This window comes from Schistocerca nitens, chromosome 7 (genome assembly GCF_023898315.1).
Source record: "Schistocerca nitens isolate TAMUIC-IGC-003100 chromosome 7, iqSchNite1.1, whole genome shotgun sequence".
Lineage (NCBI taxonomy): Eukaryota > Metazoa > Arthropoda > Insecta > Orthoptera > Acrididae > Schistocerca > Schistocerca nitens.
In genome coordinates, this window is record NC_064620.1 from 414,150,481 (window position 1) to 414,172,775 (window position 22,295).

At 43.8% G+C, this 22,295-nt stretch overlaps 1 protein-coding gene across 1 annotated transcript in view; it reads left to right on the forward strand.

Annotated features, from left to right (window-relative positions):
- The first annotated feature begins 10,923 nt into the window (after positions 1–10,923).
- Positions 10,924–22,295, forward strand: part of LOC126195666 (uncharacterized) — a 332,282-nt gene continuing 320,910 nt past the window's right edge. Inside the window, exons 1-2 of the mRNA XM_049934291.1 lie at positions 10,924–11,089; positions 12,069–12,142. Coding sequence (XP_049790248.1) covers positions 10,924–11,089; positions 12,069–12,142 — 240 coding nt within the window. The remainder of the gene's footprint in view (positions 11,090–12,068; positions 12,143–22,295) is intronic.

Below are 22,295 nucleotides of genomic sequence, written 5' to 3' on the forward strand. Positions count from 1 at the left end.
GCGTTTTCAACCTGAGCACGGGCCATAGCGAAGAAAGGGGTAGAGGAACAGAAAAAGAGTAGCAGAGAGTGATCCACCTCCTTACATTCGACTTCATCTATTGATTCTGCCATGATCTGTTAAATGTCATTTGCAAGTAATCAACTGCATAGTCTTGTAATAAATAGATGCAGGCCTATACCTTTTTTAACCTGAATGTGAACAGGACTAGCTCCGAGCTTAGACTTGCGGCGCCGGGGATAGAGGAATGGTCAAATAACACCTCTTGGAAAAATATCACGTCTGCACTCGAATCTTAAAAAAAATGTGTGTGAAATCATATGGGACTGTTAAGGTCATCAGTCCCTAAGCTTACACTTTACTTAACCTAAATTATCCTAAGGACAAACACGCACACCCGTGCCCGAGGGAGGACTCGAACCTCCGCCGAGACCAGCCGCACAGTCCATGACTGCAGCGCCAGAGACCACTCGGCTAATCCCGCGTGGCTCGAATCTTGTACAGCCCTCTCGCAGTGTCCGGAGCAAGTATGGTGGGTCTGACACACCGGTGTCAATGTGTTCTTTTTTCCATTTCCAGGAGTGTATATATTGATTCACCATCGCCAAAATCGCCAAGACTCGACGGTTTTCCTAAGGAAGGTGATACCATTATGTCATTGGTAAATGAGGCGATCTGGGGGCGGGGTTTGGGGCGGGTTGATTACCGACTCCTTTAAGGTTGGTAGTATCGATCTAATTCCGAAGACATCCGGACGTCCAGACATCGATAAATTCGCCCAATCACACTACTTAATTTCCTGCAGTCTGTGAGTGTGTGATAATGTTATTTATTCTGCTACCGGTTTCGGCCTTAAACCATCTTCAGTGGCAGAAAAATTATGGCGGATTTATCGTACGTCATTTATGCTTGGACATACGTTACTACTGAAAATCATAGTTGCCAATAAAAATGAATTTGAAGCAAGATTACAATACGATAGCCCATTCCGAATCTTTGCTACAATTAGCATCTATGGTTTTCAGTAGTAACATAAATCAAAGGGTGCATGGAATGTGACATATCTAAGATAATTTTTCTGCCGTCGAAGATGGTTTATGACCGAAACCGTTAACAGCATAAATAACATTATCACAGATAGCACAGCGTTATGCATTTTGTAAAATTCGTTCATGCTGTTGGCCAGCGCCTAAACAACATGTTACTTAATTTCGATTACAAAACTTCCCCGGGGCGGTTATAGCTTCTGGCGATACTGCTAGAGGAAATACTTGCAGTTCATCAAAGCTGTGTGTCTGGGCTCATAATTCTGACTTCTGTAGTCGAATGTCGCGACGGCGTCTCAGTGGCTGCAGAGACTTCTGTCTCCAGAGTCCCGATTTTATTGATTTTAATAAGGTATTTGACTGGGTCAACCGCGGTTTGTTGATACACGTGTTCAAGGGGACTCCCCGGGTCACCATCCGATGGGGCTCACCGCAGGAGAGCCCCCTATCCATGTTGCATTTTTTCTTGTCCTTAGAATCTCTGCTTCGCCGTATTGCTGATCAGTTATGTAGCTGGAAGATATTAGGACAAACATTCTGGGTACGAGCCTAGACGGGTGATCGTATGGTACTGCTACGTCATATCGATGACATATCCTTGCTCAGGGATATATTGGTTCCTTTCATTCTCTCTCTGGGTTCCACTCGTTGCTCATGGATATATTGGATTTCTTTTAATCTCTCTCTGGGGTTCGCATTAAATGTATACTATTACCATTGCAAAATTTTCAACACGCTGCCATTCCGTGGGCAGAGTTGTTGCTAGCCGCAAATCATTTAGGATTACCATGGATCACTGCACGTTAAATATGGCTGCACACAATTGGCGGGAGGTGACGAATCGAATTCAAGGAACAATTCGTGACAACGAGCGCGGTTCCCTTAATCTTCCTCACAAATTGCGCATCTTAAATTCCTACATCGAAGTGTATTAGGTTGTAAAGATATTCCGCTCCCCGCGGTGATGGCGTGCAAATTGATGCAACTGTCCGGTCGTTTCCTTTAGAAAAGTCTTATTTTTCGACTCAGATATGAAGTGGTTGTGGGGCTCCGTCCTCTTGAATGATTGGGGCTTACCAATATCAAAGTGAAGGCTTCAGTATTGTTTATGCGGCGTACCGTATTAACATGTACTCGAGAAACTTATTCTATCAAATCTCATTTATTTACATATCTTCGACAAGCCAGTCTGATTCCCCCTGCCGATGTTCGGTGGATCAACTCTAATTTGCGTCATGTATGTGAATTTTAATTTATAATAAGTTTTCTGGGAGCCGATATTTTATCAAGATCTTTGCTTTCTCGTTGGACAGTACAATCATCCCTCTCCTCAACTGAACTGGCCGCGCCCTCGGTATCCTGCAAAACAGTGTCGTTTCACTTTGGTTTTCCCAACCTCCCGATATTCGTCACCTCATCTTGGTATAAAGTTATTCAGAATCTGATCCCAACCAACGAACGCTGCGGTCTCATTGATCTGAGTCCGACTGGTCTTTGCGACACAGGTCATCAACCTGATACATTACCATACAGGTTTGTCTCTTGTAGATGAGGACACTGACACCGGATTCACCGACAACTGTCCTCTTTTTACTCGGTCAGCTAGAGATGCTTTCTCGATTGAACTTCTCCTTTTTCCGAACTTTTCCATATTCCCTCAGACAAAGACTAATTCGATCGTATGGCTCCTCGGGGACTACGCCCGCTATGAAGTCGTGTGTGACAACGATCCCAACACCCCTGTTTTTGGCCAATATATGGTGAACGCTCATTGGAAGTGGCAGAGGCTTCCACATTATCGTGTTTTATTTGCAAATATGTTGCACTTTGTCTTTAAGCGTCAAGGAATTGAGTAGCTTTGTATGTTTGTTTTTCCCCCTTGTTCTGGAGCGATCTCTCATTATGTTCATAGTGTAAGTAGGCTGTTTAGGTTTTCTTATTGGTAACGCCACGTAGCGCTCTGTATGAAAATCACTGGCTGTGCTGTGTGCAGTCTGTGGCTAGTTTGCATTGTTGTCTGCCATTGTAGTGTTGGGCAGTTGGCTGTTAACAGCGCGTAGCGTTGCGCAGTTGGAGGTGAGCCGCCAGCAGTGGTGGATGTGGGGAAGTGAGATGGTGGATTTTTGAGAGCAGATGATCTGGACTTGTGTCCATCAGAAACAGTACATTTGTAAGAATGGATGTCATGAACTGCTACATATATTATGACTATTAAGGTAAATACATTGTTTGTTCTTTATTAAAATCTTTCATTTGCTAACTATGTCTATCAGTAGTTAGTGCCTTCCGTAGTTTGAATCTTTTATTTAGCTGGCAGTAGTGGCGCTCGCTGTATTGCAGTAGTTCGAGTAACGAAGATTTTTGTGAGGTTAGTGATTTGTTTAAGGTATAGGTTAATGTTAATCAGGGCCATTCTTTGTAGCGATTACTGAAAGTCAGATTGCGTTGCGCTAAAAATATTGTGTGTCACTTTAGTGAATGTTTGAGTACGTTCAATTTTGCTCAGCTGTTTGAAAAGCAAATAATGTAAAAGGTTTACCAGCACAGCAATTCATAAATTTTTCTAAGGGGACGTTTCAATAGTAGAGATAAAGAAATATTTTTGATTCCTGGAATTGTGCAATTTATCTTTCTGGTACCACGCGCCGCGGCATTTGAATCCGCGCCAGTCGTCATGGACGTCGAAGACCTCTAGAGGTCGCTGCACCATCGCGCCGTAAGCTGTGGCGACGCGCGCCTCCCGGCCCTTTTTTAGTGTGAGGGCGCCACAGTGGAACACGTGGTTCCAGCGGCCAATAGCGGCGTCCCCGATAGCGTGCTTAAGCGCCTGCCTCTCATTCAGCCAGCCAGTCTCATCTCGCGTACGTCGGTAGACACATCGCCTCGCGTTAGACAGCTTACTTACTTGTTGTGTGTACGGGTGGACGTGTTTGTTAGGTTTCCTTGTGTCTCCGTTGTTCGATCTTCTTGTTGTTTTTTCTGTCCTTCGTTGGTCGTGTCTGTCCTCTCCAGTTGTGTTGTTGTTCGCGGGCCTCTCCGCTTTGTCCTGCCGCGCTTTCCGTCATTTCAATCCCGCGACCGTCCCGGTCGCAGTTACAACAATCTTTCAACTTTTCTTTTCATAAAAAATAAAAAAATTACAAATATAAAGTCTGACAAAAATAATGAAGCTGAAATAAAAGAAAAAAACCTAGTACCATGGCCATGCGAGGAACCAACAGAGTGACAGGCGTCCGAGAGGCGTCTTAGACAGGCCTTGGTTTTCGACCCCTGGGCACTCTGTCTCCAGCCAGCCTGAAGCTGACACAGAGGTCAGGCTACCAGTTCTTGTCCATGCTGCGTGCAATTACAGCGTTGCCAGAGCCTCGTTTTCTAAAACGCATTTGCATTAAACCTATAGGCTGGACTAGATTTTGCCTTGATTTGGAATGAGTAGTACCATGCCGACCATCAAGTGCGGCGTTTTTCTTCACCCTCCAGAGATTACCAACGTAACAGTCATTTTGTGTCATTTTTTTCTCTCCCTCGTCATCTGACGGTATTACGAGGTGCATTCAAGTTCTAAGGCCTCCGATTTTTTTTCCCTGGACTGGAACAGACATTTTGTGACATTTTTTTCTCTCCCTCGTCATCTGACGGTATTACGAGGTGCATTCAAGTTCTAAGGCCTCCGATTTTTTTTCTCCGGACTGGAAAGAGATAGAAACATACGCATTGTTTTGAAATGAGGCCGCGTTCATTGTCAATACGTCCCAGAGATGGCAGCACCGTACGGCAGATGGAATTTTACCGCCAGCGGCAAGAATGAGAACTGTTTTAAATACTTAAAATGGCGACGTTTTCCTTACTTGAACAGCGTGCAATCATTCGTTTTCTGAATTTGCGTGGTGTGAAACCAATTGAAATTCATCGACAGTTAAAGGAGACATGTGGTGATGGAGTTATGGATGTGTCGAAAGTACGTTCGTGGGTGCGACAGTTTAATGAAGGCAGAACATCGTGTGACAACAAACCGAAACAACCTCGGGCTCGCACAAGCCGGTCTGACGACATGATCGAGAAAGTGGAGAGAATTGTTTTGTGGGATCGCCGAATGACTGTTGAACAGATCGCCTCCAGAGTTGGCATTTCTGTGGGTTCGGTGCACACAATCCTGCATGACGACCTGAAAATGCGAAAAGTATCATCCAGGTGGGTGCCACAAATGCTGACGGATGACCACATGGCTCCCCGTGTGGCATGTTGCCAAGCAATGTTGACGCGCAACGACAGCATGAATGGGAATTTCTTTTCGTTGGTTGTGACAATGGATGAGACATGGATGCCATTTTTCAATCCAGAAACAAAGCGCCAGTCAGCTCAATGGAAGCACACAGATTCACCGCCACCAAAAAACTTTCGGGTAACCGCCAGTGCTGAAAAAATGATGGTGTCCATGTTCTGGGACAGCGAGGGCGTAATCCTTACCCATTACGTTCCAAAGGGCACTACGGTAACAGGTGCATCCTACGAAAATGTTTTGAAGAACAAATTCCTTCCTGCACTGCAACAAAAACGTCCGGGAAAGGCTGCGCGTGTGCTGTTTCACCAAGACAACGCACCCGCACATCGAGCTAACGTTACGCAACAGTTTCTTCGTGATAACAACTTTGAAGTGATTCCTCATGCTCCCTACTCACCTGACCTGGCTCCTAGTGACTTTTGGCTTTTTCCAACAATGAAAGACACTCTCCGTGGCCACACATTCACCAGCCGTGCTGCTATTGCCTCAGCGATTTTCCAGTGGTCAAAACAGACTCCTAAATAAGCCTTCGCCGCTGCCATGGAATCATGGCGTCAGCGTTGTGAAAAATGTGTACGTCTGGAGGGCGATTACGTCGAGAAGTAACGCCAGTTTCATCGATTTCGGGTGAGTAGTTAATTAGAAAAAAAATCGGGGGCCTTAGAACTTGAATGCACCTCGTATACCCACTTTCGTGTCTTCAATGCTATCGAGCCTATATCTGATAGACTCCACAGCAATAATTCAAACGCTGCCCATCGCTTACACAAACCGCACTGCAATACAAACAGAATCAATGGGCGACAAAAGGGTACACAGAGGCTGGCTTTGTCGGTACGCTCACAACCGTCGCATATAATGCACCAGGTAATAATAATCCTGGGTGAGCATTTTGAGGCTCATCGGACAGCTATCACCGTTAGGCAGTGATGGTCAGAAACAGTTCATAATGAGGTCAGATACAATGGCCGCTATGATGCAATCCACAACACACACTTGACAGCTGTGAACCGAAGTAACGTGAGAATTTTCCTTTGTCGAACCGCGGATGTATCTACGTTCTGATTGACGTGCAACCTTACTCCGAACACAATACTTAGAGAAACACTATAGTGCAGTGCCTGTGTTGTTAAGAAGGACGATGCATTTTTATGGCATGCATGTTCGCAGTCCGGCATCGATTGTCTCTATTGTCATTCCCTTACACAACCAAAGGTTGCTCGTATTCGCAACTGCGAATACATTACATACACTTGGAGAAAAATTTGGCTGCCGTGCGCTCTTGTGTAGCAGATTGGGTCTGTGAGTGAGTTAAAGGTTAAGTTAATAACATCTGAGGTCAGAGAAGGCGTCAGTACACTCAGTTATACAAATGATAGATGATCTTAAATACTATTTTGAGATAAGCCCCCAATAATCCGAAATGAGTATTTGAGTCTGTACAAGATCTTGAATCAGCAGTGCCTGTGAGGTATGTGTATGAAAACTGCTTATGGTTTTCATAATAGGAAATTATGCCGATGATGGATGGTAGAGGACTTCAACTTCGTTCTTAGTTTTCAGTAATTATTGTTCTGTCTTGGTTCTTGTACGTATCGTGTATTACCCATATTTACCTTTAGCTTACTCCAATTTTTCTCAGATCTGGAACATCAGCGACCTTTCATATTGTGGGTGGAGATACTATAAGAAAAAAGGTCAGTGGTTAGACCGTCACACATTATTGATGTGGAAAACTACATGAACTGATAAGAAATGAGGCAGTTTTACGCAAAATTGGCAAGGAGAAAAACACGTGAAGCACATTAACAAGAAGAAGTGAAAGTATGATTGGACGTATGTGAAAAGGAAATCAACTTTCATGATACTAGAAGGAGTTGTAGAGGGTAAACTCTGTAGAGGAAAACAGAGACAGGAATGCCTCGACCAGAGAACTAAGGATGTTGCGTGTTAAGTGCTGCTCCGAAATGAAGAGGTTATCAAAATTCAAATGGCTCTGAGCACTATGGGACTCAACTTCTGAGGTCATTAGTCCCCTAGAACTTAGAACTAGTTAAACCTAACTAACCTAAGGACATCACAAACATCCATGCCCGAGGCAGGATTCGAACCTGCGACCGTAGCGGACTTGTGGTTCCAGACTGCAGAGCCTTTAACCGCACGGCCACTTCGGCCGGCGAAGAGGTTATCATAAATGGTTAAAATGACTCTGAGCACTATGGGACTTAACATCTGTGGTCATCAGCCCCTATAACTTAGAACTACTTAAACCTAACTAACCTAAGGACATCACACACAACCATGCCCGAGGCAGGATTCGAACCTGCGACCGTAGCGGGTTATCACAGGAGAGGCCACATCAAACCATTCAGACGATGATGACTCAATGAAGGGATCATTGTCAGCACTAGGGACTGAGTGTTACATGTCACCCAACAGTGTACGTTCCTAAATTTGTGCCGCGCTGGGTAGCTGCGCTGTCTGAGGCGCCTTGTCACGGTCCGTGCGGCTTCCCCCGTCGGAGGTTCGAGTCCTCCCTTGGGCATGGTTGTGTGTGTTGCCCATAGCGTAAGTTAGTTTATGTTCGATTAAGTAGTGTGTAGGCTTAGGGACCGATGACCTCAGCAGTTTGGTCCCATAAGATCTGACCACAAATTTCCAAAAAAATTCCTGAATTTGTCACAGACTTTAGTTACATATATATATATATATATATATATATATATATATATATATATATATATATATATATATATAAAATCTGTTCATTGCAAGAAATTTCTAAATTTCAAGAGACATGCATTTCCTTTTCTCAGTGTAGTGAAACTTTCAGTGTTTGTAAAATCACTGCATTGTTATAGTATGTTGCATTGTACTCGTATTGTAATAAAGTACATATGGCGTAAGTAAAATAGTGCCTTGCCATAACGTCGGTATCAATACAATTTTAAGGAGTGGTTCCGATGCCAAATACCGTATCGAATACGATTTATCTTTATCTGGATAACACAGCACAGAGATTAACAAGCGAACGGGAACACCACCACTCAGTGAAGTGGAAGAATTTAGTATTGCTTCGTTGACGAAAACGAAACGGAGTTGGACACTTTAACAAAAAACTGTCTCTCATAGTGTTAGTTATTTGATCCGCAGCAGTGTCCTTAACCCATGAGACAAAACCGCTCAAATCAGAGACGATATAAAGGCAACACACTCCTTCTTGGGATCCGTCGCACAATCTCACGTACGACAAATGACGAATAAATGAGCCTTACACCGCGAATCTGAATATTTAGCAAGAATGTTCAGCTAGTGGTTTACTGCTCAAAACGTTTATGTGTGAAATTGTGCTGTGGTAAACTGTTCGTCTGCTGTCTCATAGTTGACAGGCGGTCATAGAAACGTCATGCAGTATCAAGATAAGACCAACAGTTCTTTACACAATTGTATTTGCTTTTGGAACTGATTTTTTTTTAGATAACATCTTGTTCAGCATCGGCTGGAACTTATAATTTACTATAATTTCCACAATTGCAGTTTCGACTTGTAAGTCATTCTGAAGTGGTTAAAATGCTGCAAACTACAGTTTCCAACATTAGGAAAACTAATAAATATTTTGTGCGACTATATGTGTCATGCCTGCATCCTCTGTACTTAACAAATCGAATAAAACGCGTGAAGCCTACACAAACTATTAAAGACGCGTTACTGGTCCCGCTTGTTTTGGGGTAATTTCCCCGTCCTGTGTCTAACTCACGATATAATCGTACAAACTGTCAACAGGGGTCCATACGTTCGTGTTCTGAAAGGAATGTGGCATTCTGGTCAATGGACAAGCACGTCAACGATGACGTCAGGGCACCTATCAAACGGGGTAGTGTTTTCTGGGTAGTCCCTCATCAACACTTGCTGTGTACACAGTCACATACGGCACAGTACGACACAGAGAAGACACTCTGCTATGGAGGGCCATAGGAAGAATGGAAGAAAGACAAACTGATGTGGCCCGATGGCTTAATGTGAATCGTTCTGTTGTCTGTCAGATGAGGCGACAGTTTATAGAGACCGAAACTATATTGCGAAGACCAGGGTAAGGCCGACCATTTGTGACATCAGAACTAGAGGACCGTGACTTGGCTGTAAGGGCACGACAATACCACCTTAGTACTGCCCGGCAGCTGGCATCTGACACCTCAGCATCCACTGGACGTGTTGTAGCAAACCGTCTACGAAAGGCATCATCAGAGTGGCCTTTGTTGCCGGAGACCTGCTGCATGTGTACCGCTGACGCGCCTTCAATTAAGGGAAGAACTAGAGTCTGGAGAGTGATTCTCGACGGATTCGCATCTGGAGGGGACACGGAACTCGATTTATGGACCCAGACACTGTGGAAAGAGACCGATATCGATGACGATGGCTGTTGGTGTGGGCAGGGATTATGTTAGCCTCACGAACACCACGAATTTTGTACGTCTGAATTGGCGAGGTTTAGCTGCTGTCTGGTATCGTGACGGGATCTTGGGACCTCATGTGCGGTTGTTGCGAGGTTTTGTGGGTCCAGACTTCGTATTGCTGGACGATAGCAATAACACAGATGGTTGATGTTTTCTTGGAAACGGAAGATATTGGACCCATGGCGTGGCCTGTAGGCTCTCCCAATTTGAATCCCGTTGAGCACATATGGGATGCACGGTGAGACGGGATGCGCCACGTCAGCTTCCACAGAGCACTCTCCAAGACTTGTGTGCAGCTCTGCAGGAGGAACGGGCGTTATTGCCTCAACATGAGATTGATGATATCATTCACAGCATGCCCTTCGTTGTTATATCAGTATTGCTGCCAGAGGTGGTCACACCCCACACTGAGCACATCAACCAGTTGTCAGAATGTGTGCGCAAATCTGTTAAGTAGGGAAAAAAGGTTAAAAGCGGTGGATCGTTATTTTCAGGTTACTATTCCTTGCAGTAGGGGCTGTGATTTTTGATATTTTGTCTAAACCAGCAAGGTAAAACAGAGGCCACTACTTCCACCACATCAAGTGGATTTAGTGCTCACGTACTCACACTGAGCCGTGTACACTTCCCGGTTTATCAATGGGGGATAATAGAACATGCTTACTACTGTTATCATAGCCATGCGTGCAATGGTCGTGTCAGGCGCGCGATATTGAATCCTTATCCTATCGTTACTGGTGCGAGACCTGCACGACCTTATAGCAACCGTTATGGTTCTGCATTATTCTGTGACACTAGGGGTGATTTCACGTAATGAAAGGGAGAATGTAAGATTAATGGACTCATTTATTAAACAGTTGAAAATGGAACAATAATACAACCAAATGGGGGTGGGGGAAGAAAGATTCGAGTTCAGCAGCCTGCCCCAACGTACGTTCATAACAAGCCAGGAGGAAAGGAATTTTAGTAACGATCGCCGTATTATCAAATGGGGTCCAATTTTCTAAAGGAAGGGGTCGCAGGCATGCAACGACCACCACTATAATCAGCCAAAGGCTAAGAAAGATGCAACTGTGCATGAATCGCTAGGTAGCTTACCATACTAAAGGAATAAAAACCACAAGATGAGAAACTGTTCACAATGACCTATAAGGTTCCCTCTGGGCCGCAGGGCGCGAATCTACAGGGCGCGTCGGCGCTCATGCTTACCGAAGTTCATCTCCTGGAAGCAGCACCTCCGGTCTCCGACACGGTCACACCAGAACTGCCCTACTACGCCTTTGTCCACTATCCACCCGCGGAAGGCGGTTGGCGCCTACCGGCGCGCACCTCGCGCACCTGAACTGGCCAATCAGAGGGCCGGAATCTCACAGGAGGGCGACCTCGCGACGTTAAAATCGAGCAAAAATAACGGATACAAGTTTGGTAAGGCAGGTTGGGGAACTCAGAACAGGAGAAACTCTGGCCACTACTGAATGTTTAAACGACACCACGTGCTACCCTGGCGATCGGAAAATGGATGGCAAACGGGAAGCCATCATGGCTGCTAGGAAGACTGTTGCCCTTGTCCATAAATAAAGAAAATTTCTAGTGCCAAGCTCCTCTCACAGATCAGTGTGAGACAAGCCGTGAAAATCGTGAAATAAATCAGGCAACCCATATTGCCTGAATTGTTATTTTACCGAATACCAGAATGCTGGGGATTAGAAATATGAAATACGAGCACTGAATGGTGAATGAAGTGCACGTCTTTCAAGGTCTACCGTTATACAATGCAGTTGTTTATGTTCTGTATTCTTTACATAGTTCCAACTTTACTATTAACTGTGTACACTGTTCTGTGGCAAAATAAACGCAACCTTGAGAAATTATCGTTTGTTGATTTAATTCTGGACGCCAGTGTACTATCGCAGAGTACTATCACTTCATTGCATCCTGCAGCACAAAGACTTTCCAGAGATGTTTAGAGCAAGCGTCGAAATCTCTATAGTGGTTCACTGCTGTCGCATAGACAGAGAGGCAGTAAAGTAAAATTAAAACTATGTTCCAATCACAGATTTTGGTTACTTATGTCATTACGAGTTCAATGACAGCAGGCACAGGGCTTCACACGCCGTTATTAAAATCAAGATGAAATTAATTCGCTTGCTTACGCTTACAAATAATTTTTTTCTAGACATCTCCAACCACAGTTAGCTTGCGGGGTACAGTACCATCAAATCTTGGGGACGGAGCAGTTTCTGGATTCATCCAAACCATATGTTCCTAAAAATGGCGTTGTTCCAGACATTCACGCTAAGGCGACGTATGCTTGGAGGGACACGGGCCTCCCCGACGGCGAGACCCCTGGCGCCAGCTCGGTAACGCCAACTTGAGCGTGGGCGGACCGGACAGCCCCTCGGCTGAAAGTCTAAGCGACCGTCGGCATTCTCGCCCCCTCTCATGTTGGCAGCCGGGAACTTTTGCTCCCGAGGGTAGCATACAGTGTGCGAGCACCGGAGTTTACAAAACTACTGAAGTCGCCCTCTCGGTGTCAGTTCGTTACATTGGGTAGACTTTATTTCGCGATCAGAAGTCTCAAGGTAGTACCTGCCATTTTGTGTTTCAAGTGTTCTTTTCCACGACCATGGAAACAGCTAGGCATAGTTACGCTCAAGTAATTCGCGATTGAAGACTCATAGCAAAGCCGGCCGTGTTTAAGATGCACATATTCGATTTACACGGCGAGATATCAGCCTCACATTCTTGTCAACGTTAATTCGGTAGACTTTGTCGTGTTGTGCCTATCCGTGTTCTCGCAACGTGTTTCCAATCATGGCCCCTTACCACAAAAAAATGGATCAAATGGTTCTGAGTAGTATGGCACTTAACATCTGAGGTCATCAGTCCCCTAGAACTTAGAACTACTTAAACGTAACTAACCTAAAAACATGACACACATCTATGCCCGAGGCAGGATTCGAACCTGCGACCGTAGCGGTCAAGCGGTTCCAGTCTGGAGCGCCTAGAACCGCTCGGCCACAACGGCCGGCTTCCTTACCACAACTTTTGACAGGAGTCGTGTAGTTCACCTTTGTTAAACTGCAAAAAAAACTCTCTAGGGACTGGAATACCTAACTTTGTACGTATTGTATGTCTATTCATGTACATTTGGCTTGATCGACAGCAAGTTTGTGGATCGCCTATGTTGTCAGAAATTATCGACTGGCTAGTTACCATGTATTTGTATAGAGACTGCCTCTCATTTCACTGTGTATGCTAAAATATATTAGCTTTTCTTTTATCCGTCTGTCACCGATCAGTTGTCTCCCACTGTTTCCTTCGTTAACCAATTAATTTCCATCAGCAGTCAAAGAACCTGCAGTACGGTAGAAGAATCCGACGACATCACGGTCCGGAGAGCAGCCGATCAACAGGTGAAGTTCTTCTAATCTGTGGGTAGAGAAGACCGTAGCAGGCAGGACTTACTTATCTCTTTCATTCCGTTCTCTAAGAAGCTAAATGAAACGAGCAAGCTACAATCCGAACTACAAATTACGAAGACTATAAACTTGTAACGGATTATTTCATATGTTCTTAAAAACACAGATACGTGAAGTGCGCTGTATTTGCCTCACTACCCTTTAAGTAATTCAAATCTAATATCAGTTCAATTAAAGACTAGCCTGGCGCAAAATATAGTAGTACGTCAGTTGATTAGGAATACATGAGCGAGACTGTCACGTAACTGTATTAATTTCATGTTCTGCAGCAGTGTTATGCAGACGTTCATTGTCACCCTTCTATCGTAGATGACGTTGGATGGCAGGTTAATTCGTCTCCTCCACCCCCGACCCCCCCCCCCCCCACACCCCTCTCCCAATCACCTTAGGATAGTGCGTGGCTCGTTACAATGAATAGCTTTCTGCAACAGTTTTTCACAAACCTTAGCACATGACATTTTCCCCAAATGCAGTTTCTCTTGGATACTCAGCAATATCGTTTTACAAGTGTTCCTTTGCTTCTGATGTGTACGAGGGTTAACATTATGTACTGACGATCGTCGTAGGCGAGTCGCCACACAGCTAAGATAAAAATCATTGTGTGCAGTAGAGTACTGGCGCCAGCTGCCCTCCACACCCACGACTTCCAGTCACTTTAATGTGGACCGGACGCCGCATATATCATTGTTCAAATGTCAAACAATGGAAAATCCTTCATGGAATGTAACAAAAAGAAACGCAAAGTATTTCTATTTAAAAAAGCTGATAAAAATGCTCTTAACGCCTTTTTAAGAGACAGTCTTCACTCCCTCCGATCTGATCATGGAAGTGTAGAAAAGTAGTGGAGTGTTTTCACAGACATAGTATCGACAGAAATTGAGAGATATATACCACATAAATTAATAATTGATGGTACTGATCCCCCATGGTATACAAAACGGGTGAGATCGTTGTTGCAGAAGCAAAGAAAAAAGCATGCCAAATTTAAAAGAACGCATAATCCCGAAGATTGGCAAAGTTTTGCAGAAGTTAGAAATATAGAGCGTACTTCAATGCGAGATGCTTTTAATAATTTCCACAATGAAATTCTGTCTCGAAATCTGTCAGAAAACCCAAAAATATTCTGGTCATACATAAAGCACACCAGAGGCATGACGCAATCAATACCTTCACTGCGCGATAACAACGGTGAAGTCACTGATGACAGTGCCACTAAAGCGGAGTTATTGAACACGGTTTTCCGAAACTCCTTCACCAAAGAAGACGAAATAAATATTCCTGAATTCCAATCAAGAACAACTGCCAATATGAGAAACATAGAAGAAGGTATCCCCGGTGTAACAAAACATCTTAAATCACTTAATAAAGGCAAGACCTCCCGTCCAGATTGTTTACCAGTCAGTTTCCTCTCAAAGTATGCTGATAAAATAGCTCCATATTTAGCAATTATATATAACCATTCGCTCACAGAAAGATCCGTACCTAAAGACAGGAAAATTGCTCGTGTCACACCAATACCCAAACAGGGAAGCAGAAGTAATCCACTGAATTACAGGCATATATCACTAACGTCGATTTGCAGCAGGTTTTTGGAACATATACTGTATTCGAACATTATGAAGTACCTCGAAGAAAACGATTTATTGACACATAGTCAGCATGGATTCAGAAAATATCGTTCTTGTGAAACTCAACTAGCTCTTTTTACTCATGAAGTGATAAGTGCTATCGACAGGGGATGTCAAATTGCTTCCATATTTTTAGATTTCCAGAAGGCTTTCGACACCATTCCTCACAAGCGTCTTTTAACCAAACTGCGTGCCTACGGAGTATCGCCTCAGTTGTGCGACTGGATTCGTGATTTCCTGTCAGAAAGGTCACAGTTCGTAGTAATATACTGAAAGTCATCGAGTAAAGCAGAAGTAATATCCAGCATTCATCAAGGAAGTGTTATAGGCCCTCTATTGTTCCTGATTTATATTAACGACATAGGAGACAATCTGAGTAGCCATCTTAGATTGTTTGCAGATGATGCTGTTATTTACCCTTGTAAAGTCATCAGATGATCAAAACGACTTGCAAAATGATGTACATAAGATATCTTTATGGTGCGAAAAGTGTCAGTTGACCATGAATAAAGAAATATGTGAAGTTATTCGCACGAGTACTGAAAGAAATCAACTAAATTTCGATTACGCGATAAGTCACACAAATCTGAGGCTGTAAATTCAGCTAAATACTTAGGGATTACATTTACAAACAACCTAAATTGGAACGATCACATAGATAATATTGGGGGCAGAGCAAACCAAAGACTGCGATTCATTGGCAGAACCCTTAAAGGTGCAACCGGTCTTCTAAAGAGACTGCTTACACTACGCCTGTCCGCCCTATTGCGAGTATTGCTGTTGCGGTGTGCGATCCGCATCGGGTGGGACTGACGGATGACGTAGAAAAAGTACAAGAAAGGGCAGCTCGTTTTGTATTATCGCGAAATAGGGGAGATAATGTCACGGACATGATACGTGAATAGGAGTGGCAATCATTAAAACAAACGCGTTTTTCGTTGCGACTGGATCTTCTCATGAAATTTCAATCTCCAGTTTTCTCCCCCGATTGCGAAAACAATCTGTTGCCACCCACCTACATAGGGAGAAATGATCATCACGATAAAGTAAGGGAAATCAGGGCTCGCACAGAAAAATTTAAGTGTTCACTTTTCCCGCGTGCCGTTCGAGAGTGGAACGGTAGAGAGACAGCTTGAAGGTTGTTCATTGGACCCTCTTCCATCCACTTTATTGTGAATACCAGAGTAACCCCGTAGATGTAGATGTAGAAGGGAAGTAGCTACTCACCATATAGCGGAGATTCTGAGTCGCAGATAGGCACAACAAAAAGACTCTCACAATTAAAGGTTTCGTCCATTGGCCTTCGTCAACAATAGACACACACACACACACACATGCGTTCTCGCTTCCCACGCCCGGGTTCCCGGGTTCGATTCCCGGCGGGTTCAGGGATTTTCTCTGCCTCGTGATGGCTGGGTGTTGTGTGATGTCCTTAGGTTAGTTAGGTTTAAGTAGTTCTAAGTTCTAGGGGACTGATGACCATAGATGTTAAGTCCCATAGTGCTCAGAGCCATTTGAACCACACACACATGCAAACGCAACGCAGTCGTGTGTGTGAGTTGTGTTTGTTTGTTTGTGTGTGTGTGTGTGTGTGTGTGTGTGTGTGTGTGTCTATTGTTGACGAAGGCCAATGGCCGGCCGGCCGCGGTGGTCTAGCGGTTCTAGGCGCGCAATCCGGAACCGCGCGACTGCTACGGTCGCAGGTTCGAATCCTGCCTCGGGCATGGATGTGTGTGATGTCCTTAGGTTAGTTAGGTTTAAGTAGTTCTAAGTTCTAGGGGACTGCTGACCACAGATGTAAAGTCCCATAGTGCTCAGAGCCATTTAGAGCCAATGGCCGAAAGCTTTAATTGTGAGAGTCTTTTGTTGTGCCTATCTGCAACTCAGTATCTCTGCTATATGGTGAGTAGCTACTACCCTCATATCATTGTTCAAATAATATGACAAGCCTTGCAGCTTGCATTTCTTCTTTATTTGTTGTACTATTGTACAATTTCTGTCTCAGACCATTTACAAGCATCTGTAAAAAAGCTGAGCGATGAGTGTTACGTCATACTAATCTCTGTATGTACTGTGTTTAAGTAGTATGTGCAGAGACTGATGGGACATAATGTTACTTGGTATATTTGAACTGCATGTGCAGACATAATGTGCAGATCTACTTTGCCATCGCTGAATTTTTATCGACGCACTTGAAAATTGTCTAACAAGGAATGGTCCACAACAGATGGGAATTGTCTTTTAGAAATCTCCTATACAGCTGTGTTCCAAGTAGTTCCACCCACAGCCATTCATCCAGGCAAAGCGTCGTTTGCAAGTAATCGACAAAAAAAAATTAAGAATGTTATATGTCTACTAGAGCATTGGAAGCAGCAAGTTTCAGAATGGCGCCACAGTGTAACGGTTATTTGACTGTTATGTTGATGGTTATGGGTTTCAGTGCCGGTGTATGTTATCAAAATGGCAAACATCATTATTTTTATTCAGTTAATTGCTATAAATATAATATCCTTATAATGTTTGCCTGCATCATTTATTCATCATATTAACATTTTAATTGTTACAATTTTTATTTCCTTTTATGATTTTTTCATTTATAATCTTTTTGCATCTGATTTTAATCATTGTTATTTATTCACTTCAACATTTAAACACTTAAAAGCACCGGTACATCGGTCAGGAGCAAATCAGTTTACATCTGATGTGAGTGGCGGTCACAAACTCACTTTTCGTTACAAGATGAAAATGTTTTGGTTGATAATCGTAAACAAAACATTTAAAAATGAATAAAGATAAATTATTTTTGCACCATGGACAAAAACTCGTAGATGAAGATCTAAACAAACCAGAGTTCCATAAATAAAACGTAATGAGCACACAGGTAACGATTGATACATGATCGAAAATGTGGTTGATGTAAAGGAAGAAATTAAAACCAAGTTAATACACAAAAATAACTAAAATCATAACACAAAGATTCTAAAAGGAAAAAGAATTAAAGGAAGAAAAAAGTTAATAGCATCATGAAAATGACGTGCCAAAGGATCCGAAATGAAAAATAAATATTCAGACAATCAGTTATATAAAAATAATTATCACTATCATTTTGATAATGCCAACGTGAGCAAAACCCACAAACTTGACTACACTAATCGAGTAACGTACCCTACGCTACAGTGCCGTTTTGAAGGCTCTGAGCACTATGGAACTTAACTTCTAAGGTCATCAGTCCCCTAGAACTTAGAACTATTTAAACCTAACTAACCTAAGGACATCACACACATCCATGCCCGAGGCAGGATTCGTACTGCGACCTTAGCGGTCAAGCGGTTCCATACTCTAACGCCTATAACCGCACGGCCACCCCAGCCGACTGAGTGGCCGTGAGGTTCTAGGCGCTACAGTCTGGAGCCGAGCGACCGCTACGGTCGTAGATTCGAATCCTGCCTCGGGCATGGATGTGTGTGATGTCCTTAGGTTGGTTAGGTTTAATTAGTTCTAAGTTCTAGGCGACTGATGGCCTCAGAAGTTAAGACGCATAGTGCCCAGAGCCATTTGAACCATTTTGAACCACCCCGGCCGGCTGCCGTTTTGAAGTTAAATGCTACATGTTTTTAAGATTTTAGTGAACCAAAAAAAATCTGTAATTCTTTCTTATCGATTACTCGTACACAAAGGCCTACTAAGGCTGTTGGGTGTGGTACCTGGTCTACTACCGAGCACCACCGTATCGATTGTTTCAAAAAGTACATTCTCCCCACAGGAAACTCTTCCTGTACCACCGAAATTAAACGGAATTGTACAATAACGACAAGTAAAGAAAAAATGACAACTGCTGACGGTACCAAATTATTTAACCAGTTTGTCAGAGCTTGGGGCCCAGGTCCAATGGAGGTCATCAAATTTAACATTGATGATGCACTGGAGGGGGGAATGTCACAGTGGCACAGTGAACTGATTAGTCAGTCGTGTCAAGTGACTGGCGTGGCATCAGCACCTGTACTGTGACAGTAGAGCGTGGGGTAGACAGGACGTGCAATGCACATTTGATACTGGCGCTACGGTCTGAGCTGCTCTGCGCGTGGGATGGTCCTTCTCCGAGACCGTCCACGCACTAGTATTCCGCGCTCCGCGTTCACGAGTGTGTGCCGTAAGTGACTCAGTGTGGAACAGCGAGGTCGTGACTGTCGCTTACTGTTGGCTATAACGTAACAATCACGAGGAACACTTTCCAACAACATGAATTGGGTACACAAATCATCGCCTCATACGAGTGTCTCTGTGCAACCCAGTTCAAAGTACGTTCCGATATTACTGATCGAAGAAAATATCGAGCCTTTTACTTCGCTAAATGGTATTATTATCGATATTAAGTATTCAGTAATTTCGTGGTATCGTGAGAACATCAAGGTATCATTGTTGGAAAGATGCCTTGTTTAGTAAGAATAAACTGTAAAGATTATCCATGAATTACATAGGTGTAGTTATGTGTGTCAGAAGTACCAAGTAAAACAGATATCGAAAACAAAGAAAATGAAACCTACATGGACGAATTATTCAGTTGACAGTTCATAAACAAAGAAGTTAAAATATAAGGCTGAAAAGTACAACACAGACCATAAACGGACATAATCAAATATTCATACTATACAATGTGGTCCATTGATCGTGAGCGGGTCAAATATCTCATGAAATAAGTGTCAAACGAAAAAATTACAAAGAACGAAACTTGTCTAGCTTGAAGTGGGAAACGAAAAGGCGCTATGGTTGGCCCGCTAGGTGGCGGTGCCACAGGTCAAACCGATATCAACTGCGTTTTTCTAAATAGGAACCCCCATTTTTATTACATATTCGCGTAGTACGTAAAGAAATATGAATGTTTTAGTTGGACCACTATTTTCGCTTTGTGATAAATGGCACTGTAATAGTCACAAACATATGGCCCACAATTTTAGACGAACAGTTGGTAAAAGGTAGGTTTTTAAAATTAAAATACAGAACGTAGGTACGTTTCAACATTATATTTCGGTTGTTCCAATGTGATAAATGAACCTTTGTGAACTTATCATTTCTGAGAACGCATGCTGTTACAGCGTGATTACCTGTAAATACCACATTAATGCAATAAATCCTCAAAATAATGTCCGTCAACGTCAATGCATTTGGCAAGACGTGTAACGACATCCTCTCAACAGCGAGTACTTCGCCTTCCGTAATGTTCGCACATGCACTGACAATGCGTGACGCATGTTGTCTGGCGTTGTCGGTGGATCACGATAGCAAATATCTTTCAACTTCCCCACAGAAAGAAATCCCGGGACGTCAGATCCGGTGAACGTCGGGCCATGGTATGGTGCTTCGACGACCAATCTACCTGTCATGAAATATGCTATTCAATACCGTTTCTACCGCACGCGAGCTATGTTCCGGACATCCATCATGTTGGAAGTACATCGCCATTCTGTCATGTAGTGAAACATCTTGTAGTAACATCGGTAGAACATTACGTAGGAAATCAGCATACATTGCACCATTTAGATTGCCATTGATAAAATGGGGGCCAATTATCCTTCCTCCCATAATGCCGCACCATACATTAATCCGCCAAGGCCGCTGATGTTCCACTTGTCGCAGCCATCGTGGATTTTCCGTTGCCCAATAGTGCATAATATGCCGGTCTCCGTTACCGCTGTTGGAGAATGACGCTTCGTCGCTAAATAGAACGTGTCCAAAAAAATCTGTTATCGTCCCGTAATTTCTCTTGTGCCCAGTGGCAGAACTGTACATGACGTTCAAAGTTGTCGCCATGCAATTCCTGGTGCATAGAAATATGGTACAGGTGCAATCGATGTTGCTGTAGCATTCTCAACGCCGACGTTCTTGAGATTCCCAATTATCGCGCAAATTGCCTGCTACTGACGTGCTGATTAGCTGCGACAGCAGCAAAAACACCTACTTGTGCATCATCATATGTTGCAGGTCGTGGTTGACGTTTCACATGAGGCTGAACACTTCCTGTTTCCTTAAATAACGTAACTATCCGCGAACGCTCCGGACACTTGGATGATTTCGTCCAGCCGGCCGGAGTGGCCGAGCGGTTCTAGGCGCTACAGTCTCGAACCGCGCGACTGCTACGGTCGCAGGTTCGAATCCTGCCTCGGGCATGGATGTGTGTGATGTCCTTAGGTTAGTTAGGTTTAATTAGTTCTACGTTCTAGGGGACTGATGACCTCAGAAGCTAAGTCCCATAGTGCTCAGAGCCATTTGAACCATTTTTTGATGTCGTCCAGGATTCCAAACAGCATACATAGCACACGCCTGTTGGGCATTTTGATCACAATAGCCATACATCAACACGATATCGACCTTTTCCGCAATTGGTAAACGGTCCATTTTAACACGGGTAATGACGAAGCAAATACCGTCCGCACTGGCGGAATGTTACGTGATACCACGCACTTATACGTTTGTCACTATTACAGCGCCATCTATCACAAAGCGAAAAAAGTGGTCCAACTAAAACATTCATATTTCTTTACGTACTACACGAATATGTAGTAAAAATGGGGTTTCCTATTTAAAGAAACGCAGTTTATATACGTTTGACCTATGGTAGCGCCATCTGGCAGGCCAACCATAGCGCCATCTGGTTTCCCTCTTAAAGCTAGACGAGTTTCGTTCTTTGTAGTTTTATCGTTTGATGATTATTTCGTGAGATATTTGGCCCGGTCACCATCAATGGACCACCCTGTATACAACACTTATGCAGACCTAACCGGATAACCGTGCGCATTAGCGTGCCTCTTTCGGGTTTTGGGGAGGCGAGCTGTCCCTAGATCGTATCCGCACGGCAGATTAACGACGAAGGCTGGTGTGCCGGCCAGTTTGGATGTGCTTTTTAGGCGGTTTCCCACACACGATTGTATGAACAACGTACTGGTACCTAGGTGCGGCCTATGTTACTCGATTCCCAAACACTTCCAAAACGTCCTCACCCTTTCGCATGAAATAACACTAGTCGCGAACAAAGAGGGTAATTTTTTCCTGGGAGAGAGGGGCGATGGGGGTGGTGACAAGAAGGCTAACACTACCAAATCCAGGATAACGACTAGGGGATACGGCCAGGAAAGAGAAGAAGGTACATTATTTGCACAAGTCGAGCAGTATTCCGTTTCATTGGCGTCATAGCTTTTACCCAGCACCAGTTCCTACCCCCCGCACTAATCCGGACAATGGCGGCAGTTCATGATACGACTAAAAGTTCGTTCTAACATTCACGCAGTTAGTGTCAATAGTTGACGATGACCCGTTTTTTGAAGTTAGTCTTGGATCTTGCAAAGCCTGTGACCAGTCTGTTCAAGGGCTTTCTATACACCATTCCTCTTCTTAAGCAAGCGGCAACT